At 42.5% G+C, this 12,931-nt stretch overlaps 1 protein-coding gene across 1 annotated transcript in view; it reads right to left on the reverse strand.

The window, feature by feature from the left end:
• The window catches only part of LOC127387807 (multiple epidermal growth factor-like domains protein 6), a 194,338-nt gene that overhangs the window by 22,638 nt on the left and 158,769 nt on the right, over nt 1-12,931 (reverse strand). The window contains exons 22-24 of the mRNA XM_051626590.1: nt 11,211-11,339; nt 5,457-5,585; nt 1,566-1,694 (exon numbers count right to left, since the gene is read on the reverse strand). Of these exons, the coding sequence (XP_051482550.1) occupies nt 1,566-1,694; nt 5,457-5,585; nt 11,211-11,339 (387 nt within the window). The remainder of the gene's footprint in view (nt 1-1,565; nt 1,695-5,456; nt 5,586-11,210; nt 11,340-12,931) is intronic.

A 12,931-nucleotide genomic window follows, 5' to 3' on the forward strand; every position in this document is an offset into this window, starting at 1 on the left:
AGGAGAAGGACGCAGGTTAAACACCACCTTTCCCAGCTACTCCCCTTCTTGCCCTGGTGATTGTGGAGATGCTGTGAGAGGTACAACTAGCTGAAAATGGGGCCATGACTGATAAGGAATTACACAGACCAGTGTACAACTCACTTGGGAACATAATGGGTGATGAAATGAATTAGCTATAAAAGATCAAATGACCTTGAGATTTTCTGCTTGCACGTTTAAAAAACATCTCTTAGTTCCTACCAGCTTTCTCAACACCAAGGAGTGGAGTTACTGATTTCCCCTTTTCCAGAAATTCTTTCTACAGTCCTCTCAAAAGTCACACCTCCTTCTCTCATTGATCCTGCTACCCACAGCTGGCGAAGACATTTCACAGGTTACCTAACATTCTTTAAGCAAACTTATCAGTTCCCCTCATAACCAGATCATAGAGATAGAACTTAATTTTTTTTGGACACACAAAATACCCTCCCCTTTGTCACGTGCCATAGTGGCACCTTTTTAAGATACAAAAGCAAGTTCTCACCCTGTAAAAGTGCATAGGATGGCTCACCTACCCTCACCCACTGATTTTACCTCCTTAATTTTGAAGAGGAAAGAAACCCCCAAACATATAACTAAAGAAGAAGGGTATGTTTGACAATGTCTTCATATTTGACAACAGCTTTTTAAACTTGTGGTTTGGTTTTGGATGTGAGACCTTCATGCAAAATAGAAAATTATAGGTTGTGTCATGAGGAATGATTTCACACCTTCCCAACTTTTTATTCCTTCATGGAAAGAGCTCTTCATATTAGGTTTTAAAGGGAAACCAAATTAATGTATGTATCAGTATACCCCAATCAGCTTTCCTTCCCTTTCCCTAGCCATCTGCTGCTTGCCTGGAGGAGCTGACTCCAACCCCCAGCTCACCCAGGAGCACCAGCAGCAGCATTGCCAGCTCCGCAATGCTGCTCACAGAGCCAGGTAAGATGGGGAGCTCAGAAGGAGCCTGCTGCAATGGGGATGAACAGACTTTTTCTAGCAGCTTGGATGCAGGGACTTGAGACTGAAATATAAGCCTCAGTACAGCCTCTCTTTGCCAGCCTCTTTCCTTAAGACTCCTTGGAGTTGGGCTCATGTTTCAGTCACGTGTCAGTCTAATTGCTGAGGCTGGAAGTCCCAATGCCTTTCACATGTTCTGGATTTAGACTGTGTCTGGAACATCGTACAGTAATGACATCCATCAGTTGAGTGCACAGGATGGTGAAGTAAGGCACAGAAACAGTTTCATTTCAGTGTCATAAATAGGAGTTTTATGGACATTTTCTCCCTTAATCAGCTTCCAGAATCCGCTCTCTTTCCAGTTCATGACTCTGCCCTGTGCATGTCAAGCTCCTACCCTTGGCCCCCGCAACACAGTATTACAGATTTATTTAATGGACCGAGCCACATTATTGCGCGGATACAAACCCAATGACAACACAGGGCAATGAGCTGATAATTAATACAGCAATGAAGCCCCCTGAGCAGTTTTATTTTTCCTTCCTATAATCTGCTGTCAGGGATTGAATTTCCCACAGTACCTTCTTGGCAGGTGGCTCCTTTCCACCCTGGGCTACAAAGGCACATCCCGGTTATGTGGTGGCAGAGTGCTCCGTTGTGGCAGTGACAAGTGTGGCTGCAGCCTGGCCCATAGCTGTCCCCCTGGCAGGCTGCAACAAGACAAGTCCATAAAACCCCATCAGAAAGCATCAAGGGAGCCAAACCTGAGACACAACCTAATGCTGGAGAAATCAGTTTGAAACTGGCTTCCAACAAGGCACTTTTCACATCGTAAGGGCGCCTGAGTCCATATATTAACCATGCCTGACACTAAATAATGTGGCTTAAAAATATGTATCATAGCATGTTGTGAAGCACGTTTTATCAAAGGGCAGGATCGCTCGGGTGATGGATCAGCTGCCATCCCCTGCCCCATGGAATGTCTTTGTGCTAAACTAATGGTCCAGCAGAACCGGCAGCTTGACAGCCCGGGTATTTATTTGCATCCTGGTACGAGACCTGACAACTTCATTGTTTTCAGTGTTCATTTTTCACAGCCGGATGCCTTTGCTCACCCAGAGTCTCATTCTTTGGTCTGAGAGGGGTGATATTTTCAAGGCGTTTGGTTAAGCAGCTGGCTCCCAGGTGAAAATTTAACGCAGCCATCTCGCAAATGTACACTTGCTGCAGCTCTGCTTTTAGTGCTGCTGCCTACGAAAAATGGCAGTGATAAAATTGCTGTAGTTTTCACGGCACTGGAGATTTGGATTGCTTGAAATGGTGGAAAACAGACAACACTACTAACCCGTTTTCTTCAGCTATCACCCAAAAAACAGCAAATGAGTTGGGTAGGAGAGAAGACACATCCCTGGGGACGGAAGGGAAGAGTGAAAGCGTCTTGACCTCAGGGGTGAACGTGTTTGACAATATCTGACCCATTCTCAGCCCTTCTCTTCCTATCTGAGGGCTTTCAGTTTCCCAGCATGATTCTCACAGACACCATTTCTCCCACGATTTTTAAACAGCCTTCATTTTTGTCATCACTTGGACCCCATCCACATTGAAACCACAAGAAAGCGCAGGAGCTCAATTCCATCATGGTTAAAAGTTTGTTCTGCAAATGAGGCTTGGTTGCCAAGTTAAAGGTTCAGCCCATCCTACAGAACTCTGGCTCAATTTTGGGAGCAGAACTAAATATTTCCACAATACAGATCAGAACGTTATCATAACCAAGCCAAAGGAAAAAGCAGCTCATAACCAGGTCCCCTGACTGCTTAACTAGTGGTTTGTGTGAGGTTTTTGGAGTATGCGTGCAAAGTTCTTGTTATGCTTACTGAGAAGACAAAAGCATTTTCCACTGAAAATTCCAGTAAAAAGCAGAAAGTTTTGGAGAATAAAATTTTTATTATTCTATTAGGTGGTTAAAAACTTTTTTAACCTCTCTGTTGGACAATCCTGATTATCAAAGTACTTTTCTGAAGAGTAAGACAACAATTGATATATTGAAGCTATTTTATGAAGTTCCACAACTGGATGTACAAATAAGCATGGGACTTTTTTTTTTTTTTTTTTTTTTTTTTTGTGATGAGTGCAAAGGAAAGAGGCAGTAGAAAAGTTTAAATTTCAAAATTTTGCTGTTAGTGCCTTTCCTCTGTAAGAGTCCTCACTTCTGTATTGCTGAGGCATCGTGACACTCAATGAAGCAGTTTACTTTCTTTTCAACACAGGCAAGACACCTTTCCTAAACCTCCTTCTTGCAAAGCTAAAATATCTTAGGCAGACACCCAAAAAACCAACCCCAAAAAAAAAAAAAACCCACAACAAAACACCCAAACACAACCTTAAGCTGAGACAGAGCTTGCCTGGCAGATTTTATCCTGGATTAATATAATTCATTTACAAGCAATTGAAAACCAGAGTCTTGTAATGAAAAGTGTTAGGCAGCTTCAACAAAAGGCATTACTGTCCATATCGCCCATAATTAGATAGCAGTGTAGAAAATGCACTGCATGGCTGGCTTAAGATCAATTCAAATCCCATGATGTCAAAATTATTCCTCAATATCCTCCAGCACATTGCCTGCAATCTGATTACTTGAACACAAGCGCTGTCCTTCCAGCTGCTAGGGCTCCTGAGTCCCGGGAACCAGCAAGGTGAATATTAAACACCCAACAAGGATGGGGAGTTGTGAGCCAGCATCTCTGACCTGTGGTCACCTTACTTGGAGCAGCTTTGGAGAGGTGTGGCTGAGGCCCAGTCTTAAAATCAAAGTGAAGATTCATCATTTAGCCAAGAGGAGCAGGTTACTCTTTGCACTGTTAACTGAACTTGCTCTTTTACTTACAGGCAAAGGAGAGCTTGGAGGCTTTGGCATCTTCACCACCATGAAGAATAAATCAACCCAGCACAAAGTTCTAGTTGTTGCAGCACAAGAGAATAACTAGTTTCTCAGGAGAGTAGAGGTGGGAACTGAAGGCTATTAACAAAAAGCTCCATTTCTTAATTGAATTTAATGAAATACGTAGGAGCAAAGCTTCCCATCCCTAATGGAGTGTAAAGAGCCTGGAAGGGCCCAGGTGACACCTTGCTAATGCCATGGCTCGGCTGAAGGGCAGTAAAAAGGGGCTGTGACCAAGAAGCAAACATGGTACCTGTTCAGCAGCAGCTTTTCTGTGGTATGATTACACAGCTCTGGTTCTGCATTTATGTCAGTCAGCTCATTAACCTGCACTCACAGGGGAGTATCACCACCACCATCTTCAGGTAGTAGGAGAGGAGAGAGCCAAGCGTCGAGGAAACAAAAATAACTGAAACTGTGAGGAATTTGCAGAAATATCTAAAAAGTGGAAAGATTCATCACCACTGACCCTCCTGTAAACCAAAAGAGTAGGGAATTTCGTAGTAGAAGCCCTTTCAGAAGACAGGCTGTACGGAGGGGTGCAAATGACAGACGTATTTAATCAAGAGCAAGTACAACCCTCAAACTGGGCTGACAATATGACAATGTGTATCTAGGGAATATGGTTGTTTCAATACCAGCACCCTTTCTTTCTATTTTCTAAATCCAACTGCTTTTCTTTTGCAGAAATGTACAGCCTATTGATTACAGAGGTCTTAAGAAAGTGTTCACTAACAACCAAAGTTGGCTCCTTGCACTCTGCTTTGTTGGACCCCAGCTCTATAACCCAGCCCTGCAGATGACAGTCATATTTTCAACAGGAACTACAGACCATCACATCTTCACACAAAACTAGGGAGCTGAGAAGTTAAATGTATTTGCTAAATTTTGCAAATGGGCTCAGTGATCTCCAGTGTAATGCCAGATAAAGAAAACAATTTAATTTGCCATGAAATTTAGTGAACAATTTCTCAGAAGAGTCAGTTTTATATATGGATATGTGCAAACCCTTAACAGCTTGAAAACTGGGGGATATTTCTAGGATATAGGAAACCTACTTTTTTTTTTTTTTTTTTTTAAGAAACAAGTAATTTTTCTAATAATTAGTTTTTAAACTATTTTTTTCATTCTCAAATAACAAAATAGTCCCATACCTGATTTTTCATCTTGGCACATTTGTAATCTGTCACTTCATAGTTGATAATTAGCTGAGATATATCAGAAACAATATTCCACCTCTTAATGTTGCACAAAACTAGAAAGCAGAGATTCCTCACATGGCAGGAGACAGCTCTGCTACTGAAAAATGATGCTTTTAATGTTTGACAAGTGCCAAGAGCAGTAAAAAAAGAAAATAAAAAGAGGTTGATTATTTACATAGCTACCAAAAATCATTCCCTTTTTTGGCATCTTTGGAAAGGAATGTGACCTATCTAAAATTATACCCTGCTAGGTCATCTTACATTCCCAGGAGAACCCATGTGAGTGCTGAAAGGGTCTGGGAACAGGGATGGTGAGTGTGGTCTGTACATACGCTGTTCGCAGGTCTCTCCCAGCCAGCCAGGGAGGCAGTGACATGTTCCCAGGATGTGGTCGCAGCCAGCAGCATTCTTGCACTTGCACACCTGGTGGCAGTCAAGCCCAAAGAATCCATCGGGACAAGCTGAAAATGGAAAACATGTCTTTTTTTAGCCAAGTTCCCGTTTCTTTTTTGCATAAAAAGTCAGTCTGTCACTATGCTTAAAAGCCAAAGTTGCTCCCAGCGTTAAGCCTGCACAACTCTGCTGCGTGCACCTCAGCAAAACGTGACCAGTTTTACACAAGCAACAGATTTCTGCCTAGAAAAACACGGCCGAGAATATTGAAAAGCCACACAACAGGAGGGAGGCAGGATCTGGATCCACACAAGCCAGTACTTGTGCTTCTGTAAAGGCCAGAGGAAAAAGGAAATAATTCAACATAATGCAAGACCAGGGGGCATCCCTGCTGATCTTCCTGTCTTTTGAAATGCAAAACTTAGGCTCCCATTTGCTCTCCTGACACCTTTCTAAAGATTTTTTAACAGTGAACATAAGCCATAGTGTTGTAGTTCACCACTGAAATGAAAAAGTAGCAAAAAGAATGAGGAGAGAAAACCAAGACAAATTAAGTGCAGCAGAACAGCTCCAGGGAGCTTAAGGAGCTCAGTGCCTACATCTAGGACATGTAAGGAAGAGCAGCCCCATGGATTCAATTTACATCTGTACCAGTGTTGACAGCAGTGAAAATGAGCCATTGGTGCCTGTGGGCCACCTCATACTCCAAATGCTGCTTTACAAAAATGTTAAGGCTGCTATGCAGAGTTTTTCAAAAGATAAAATTAGGAATGATGTTGTCTATATAACCTTAATTTAACCTCTCTGTCTGCATATGTGTGTGTGTGTGTTTAGATTATATAAATATGTCATTGCAATACTAAAGTATAATAAATCTGCAGATATACAATGCTATGTCATTCCACAGAACCCCTGAATCACTCAGTCTCCAGAGCAATGGTGCTTATTAAATTAGCAGTTATTAATACAACTTAGGTCTTTGTCCTCTTTCTTCAATGTAAACTTCTTTTTAAAATGCAATTCACATACTTCTACCATGAAATCAGAACAACTGGCTTCCCAATAGAGTCTTATGACCATTACCATCACATACACTACCCAACAGCCCCCTGCACTAATTTCACAGCTCTCTACCAGGTCAGAATAACACCATTATGCATATGAATCTTCCACTGTCAGACCCTTCTGTCCCTTTTTTTGCCCTGTCTCTTCTTCACACCCAGGCTGTTCGTCCTAGTCTACACATTTTGCCTGTTCTACAAATGTAAATTCAGCCTTTTAACAGACAGAGCTGCTCCCTGCTTTGGCTACAAGGAGGGGGAAATTCAGCATCCGTAGACAGAGGCAAATCAGGACCTTCAGTCAGCAACAGCAGTAGCTTAACACACTGCAACATCTGCTTTGGCTTCTCTGTTCTCCAAGCTCCTGCTCAGCTTCTGACTACATATGATTGTTTCGTCTACTCAAAATCGCAAGGCTGCTCTTCCCAGCTCTTCATCCTGTCCAGGCTACAGCTGCTCCTTTGGCATATGAAAGATTTCAGGCTTGCACTACTTTCCAACTATGTGCTGTTTCAGAAACCAGAGAGTTCCTCATCCTGATATCAAACTGTAACACAGCTCTCAGCCCCTGCTCAGTCTGTTCTAGGGAGAGAGCTGTTATCAAGTTGTAAGGAAGAGACATCAGCATGTGGTTTCAATCTTTCTGTCTGTATTTATTATGCTTCACTAGTGTGTATGGCACAGCATACAAGAAAGGACTTTTACTTAACCCTAGGTGACTTCAAAGGCAGACAAAGTTTTTCTTTGTTTAATGCAGGGACTACAGAATGTTGTCAGGTATTCTTTGACATGCACAGTATGTATTTTTCCCTTTTATCTTACTGAAACATAAAACTTGCTGGGCTATCTTATGATAATGACTAACTGTTGAAATCCCAAGAGAGAGATGCAGTCAGCCTGCCTTGTGGTAGTGCTGATTTAGACAGCAGTTCAAATGCAAACTATGAGTGCTGCACTTCACCAGGGCTGCATGTTACTGTCATTAATATATCAATTAATAAACACACTGTAGAAAAAGTCCAAGACTCCTGCTGCCTCCCATTTGTGGTCTAATTGAGTGGTATTTTGGGATATTCAGTCAGATCAAGCAGCGAACTGGATAATTCTTCTGTTGGCCTGATCCCATAACTGGACACATGCCTTGGGTCACACAACACATACCAAAGCAGCAGGGAATGAAATGAAACAAAATTACAGATCAGTGAAGACAATCACAACCTTCAAAGCAGGAGCAGCAGATGCTCAGCACTTCACCCAATTACATCGATTATAACAATTACCTTCCCAAATGGGAGCAGAGCAACCCTGGTGCAGGGCAGGCTGCCCCAGCTCACTCAGCGTGGCACAGCACCCTTGCAGCAGAGCTGTTAGCACTGAGGGCAAACACAGGCACACCCCGACACCTTCTGGGTGTGCTGGGTGGGCTGTGGGGCTGCCTGACATCAGAAGCCCATGGCTCAGGCTTCCTGCACGGCAAATGTTAACATTTATTTGGAGTAAGCATTGATATATCTACCTATTTATTACAAGAAAGATTTGTTGTGGGGGTTGGGTTTGGTTGCTTTTTCTACTTGCCTGTTTAGCTGTAAGTGTATTAAAACCAAAGCCCGGCAGCACTGGATGATATCAGCAGGCATCTTTTCTGGAGAAAATACTACTCACTTTATCTACACTTTAACAGGATAAGGAAAGGACTTAGAAAGTCCAAAAGCCAACTTTTGTTATGATCACTGCCCTTGCACGGTCCAGGAATGCAAAGGCATTAATTGCTGTTTCAGCTCAGGAACAGTCAGGTGTGCCTCTGGTACCATCTCCTCAGGCATGTAATATTCTCCACTCAGATAAGAAAGATATCTAGTGGCATTGCTAGTAGCATCACCCTCAATGAACCACCAAAAAGGATTCATTTTCCCTTTGGTAATGTGAGAACTCATGATGAAATGTACATGATTTCTTGTGTTCTGGGTGTAACACTTGCTGCTTTCAAGAAAATGCAAAACAAAACAAAGTTCCTAGGCTGTTCATACAGACTGCAAACATTTCTTTGGAGATTGTTTGGTTTTCAGTCTTATTTGCAAACATTAGCAATTTTGCAATCAAAACAGTTCTGCTCCTTTTGCAACTCTTTTAAAGAGTTACAAGATTCACAAGGTTCATTTTTCCAATGGACTGAGCAAAGCTGAAAGATGAAGCAAGTATGTACCACCTTCAGTACTAATTTTCCTTCAGAAAGTGTCTTGATAGCTTCATTCTTACCATTATTTTATGTGACCACACCACTACTGGAGGGGCAGCAGTAGGCCTGAATGACACCTGGTGGAGATGAAGAACAGCTGATTGACTCAGAGCAAAGCAAAACTGAGATGCTGATGGACAGACAATAGCACTTTGAAGTGAGTGAGGTCTTTTCGGCAGCATCCTGTGGCTGAGGACAGAAGTTGAGTCAACTCCTGAACTATTCACAGCAAGGTCTCACAAAACAGCCATCTGAAATAACAGCATCTCCTGCTACCGGTCAGCTTGGAAACTGTCCTGTGCTGGTGGAAGCTGATGAGACTTTGGCTGCTGCCTGTATTACTGACAGGAGATACAAGTAGGTACATACCAATTTGCACTAAATACTGCAAATATCTTCTGAGCCACCACACTGTCCCCACTCTTCAAAGAAAACTGGGTCACATACAAGGTCAAGACCTCCAAAAACTTTCAAGTCCAGAGAACTGAAAAGTTTGCCTTGATTCAGTTAAAACTGAAATATGACTGAATAATGAATTTTTGCAATTTCAGTTTGAATCTGGATCTCATGCTGCCACAACCCAAAATACCAAAAGCAATGACTGTAAGCTCAAGCATTTTCATTGTGCAGGAATGATACTACTATTAATTATAAATATTAATATTAGCTTTCTGTGATGATGGAAAAGTCCTTCCCAGGCATGGGATGAAGCATCAGCAGTATGTGAGAAGTCCAAGGCAACTCAACCAGGTCTCAATCTCCATGTTCTTGTGTACAAGGAGCAGAGCTTGGCTGATGCAGGAGGATTGCCAAGAGGACAGCAAAAAGCATATCCCCACCAGCAGGAAGCCCTGCCAGTTACCACATCACTAAAAACAGAAGTGCTGCAGCTCCTCAGAGAAAAGGTGCCAAGAAGGTTCTGCCAAGGGCAAACAACCCACACATTTTCCTCCCTCTTCATCTTTTGGAGCCAGACAAACCACCTTGGCTGAAACTGTCTACGCAAAAAGGAAGCACAGGTCAGCTCAGTGCAGACCCCCTGCCTGCTTAAGGGAAAACACAGAGCACAGGGTTGTACGAAGAGGTGATGAATGGCAAGTGCTAAATTCTACTCTCCCCTCTAACATCTTTTCAGAAATTAAAAAAAGATAGAAGTGTCCAACATGAGTGATTTGGAAACTGAGACTTGTATTTTTTTCTCCCCAATAGACATCACCCAGGCTTCTCCACATTCCTCACACCTACTTTGGCAAAGGATATTTAGCCTCTTTGTCCCAATTCCGATTCCTGCTGGAATTAACAGATTTACACCATAACACAGTTGACCATATTGCTTTTCCAATTGGAAAAAAAAAAAGAAAAAAAAAAAGGATAGACTTAAAAAAGCAGAGTTCAAGTAAATACTTTTAAAGAAGACCATAGTGGAGAGATCATAAATTATGCCGCACAGTTTGCAGCACAACTTTGTAAAGGGTATTTAGTTTGTATAATACTTCATGGAAAGAATGAGAGGGAAACAACAAGCAGTATCTGAACTCCAGTCAGTTGGGTGTTTTCCTACAATTATTGGTAAGGCTGTGGAGCAGCTTCCTTCCCATCAGAGGGCAGCAGCTGCCTGCGAGTGCTGCTGCTTCCCTCCATCCTAGCTGTAACGCTCCCTCTGTAAACTGGCTGATGAAGCTGATTTCTAAGCAAAGTAATTGTGACTTTGATTTAACGATCATAATTCACAGAATCTTCAATCAGTGACCCTTAAAAAGCTTTCATAACGTCTGACTAACTACGAGCTCCTTCTGTTGCTGTCAAGACTGTATTTTTTTCATGATCTGCACAAGGACGCAGCGTGACAGCAACCTACTGAGATGATGCCACAGACTGACTCACAGTAACACTTCTGAGGAATCCAGTCCAACCTTTTCAACACTTTACCAAATGACCAGGTAGAAGATTATGATCTGTTGGATTTTTTGAAGTTAGAAGTGTATCTGTTCTTAAAGAGTTCATTTGGGAAGATGCATAGAACCATGTTTTTCTCTAAATGTTTCAGAGATGCCCTAGGGACAAGCAAGGGTAAAGGCAGGACAAGCACCTTTCTGGTCAGTGTTCAAATAGTAGGACTGCTTAAAAAATTCTTCATGAAGATGTGATACAGCAGGAGTCTTAAGCATGTATCTAACTTAAACCATGGTTAAAAATGTGCCCAATGCCGATCACCTGGCAAAAAGCTTTGCTGAGTTAGGATGGCAGATAACATTTCAATATTGTCTTCCTACTAACTTCAGTGGTTTATTTAGATCAGGTGCTGTAAGTTGTAAACCCAGCTCTCTGCATTAAAAAACAAACAAATTCAAACCCATCTGCATAAGCCCAAAAGGGACAGGAGGGAGCAGCAGTACCTCTTCCACAAAAGGTTCCCGTCCAGCCCGCTGTGCAAGTACAGGCTCCGCTCACGTGGTCGCAGGCAGCTCCGTTCTGGCACTGACAGCTGGACTCACAGCTCAGGCCAAAGCTCCCCTCGGGGCATCCTGCAGTGGAGGAATCAAAACCAGATGATGAGTTAATTCTGGAGCAGATCCAGGATCAACAGGCAATTTTTAGATACATGGGAATTCTTACTACTGGCAAAAGAAGAATCAAGGCATAACGGTAATGCCTGAACCCTGATGTGAGTAAGTGTTCTCTTCGGGGTCCAGGTAAGTCAGGCTGTTTTTATTAAGGTCTATTTTAGAAAAATGCCAGGGTGTTGAAAGACTAAATTCTGCACAGAAAACGAATAACCTCTGATAGCTGCAAAGCCAGCAGCTTCACAGGTTCTGCTTGAGGACACTTTGCACACTAGTCTGGAGTTGCTTACGTGCTCATCTCCTCTGGGATTCATCAGCCAGGAGGCAGAAAGGTCCCAGCTTCTGCACCTCCTTTTGAGGCCCTATCCTCTGTTTTCCTGCAAATCCTCCTTCCCCAGAAAGCTGGGGAAAATATGAAATGTGGTGGCTTCCTTCAAAAGGTCCAAACTGAAAGCTGCATCCTTCACTGTCAGGCTCTGCTTTGAAAAATTCAAGGAAAAACATTGTATCTGGGGAACAGATTAACAATTACATTTCCACAGCAGTTAATGCAAGGAGTTTTAATAGATTTGCATGGTATTTACTATCCGAGAACTAAAATAATTTCTTCCAGGATTATAGGAAAATCAATTAAGAATAGGGCCAGTTGTCTAATTCACATTAAGGATTTTGGACAGGCTGAAATACAGAGATATACTTGGCTAAACAATATTACAGGGTCTCTACTCATGTTTTAAGATCTTGTGAGCTCCTCTCTAAATGAGCTTTGCAAATTATTGCCAGATCTCTTTGAGAAGTGCAAGACTTTGGCATTTCAATCAACAAAGTGATTTTTCAGGGAATCTGGAAAGAATCAAAGAGAACAGAAAACAGTGAGGATCCTCAAAGACAGCTCTACATCTGCAATAAAGGGGTAGGTTCGGTGCTCCTATTTGGTACCAGAGGTGGGCAGTGAGAGGAGCTGGTGTGAATTCAGTTGCTCCTGCAGTTTAGTGACTCTCTACTAACTGGAGCCAGCCTCTGGGTCTCTTTTAGAGGCTACAAGTTTGGATGGGGGACAGAAGCACAGCAAGGTACCTTCAGTACTTCTCTACTCTGCATCATCTGTGTTGGAAAATGGGCTGTTGTTTCAATGTGGAGTGGTTTGAATTATATATTTTTTTTTCACTTACAGTTGCAATTCAATCCTATTTGCATCACCTCCTGTTCTCAAAACTGCAGATCATTGTGCATCATACCTCCTACACTACTCCAGCAAGTAAATACATTGAAGTGTCCTTGTGCCTTGAAAGCTTGGTTCTCCTCAGTGTTTATTTTTCACTTGAAATTTCAGAGTCCAGAGGATCTACCCAAGGAAAATAGTATTCCACTGCAGTAATGGGCATGGGGCAGCTTTCTTCAAACGTAGAGCATTTAGCCTGGAGCTGAGACTTTCAAGGTGATGGCAACGGGTCAGTACACTTCACAAATGATTTTGCAGTCCCCATCTCAGAGCATCTGCCCTCTGCTCCAGCAGGCGCAGGCTGCCGCACTGCATGCTGAGCTGCCTACAG

Source organism: Apus apus, chromosome 8 (assembly GCF_020740795.1).
Source record: "Apus apus isolate bApuApu2 chromosome 8, bApuApu2.pri.cur, whole genome shotgun sequence".
Classification (NCBI taxonomy): Eukaryota; Metazoa; Chordata; class Aves; order Apodiformes; family Apodidae; genus Apus; species Apus apus.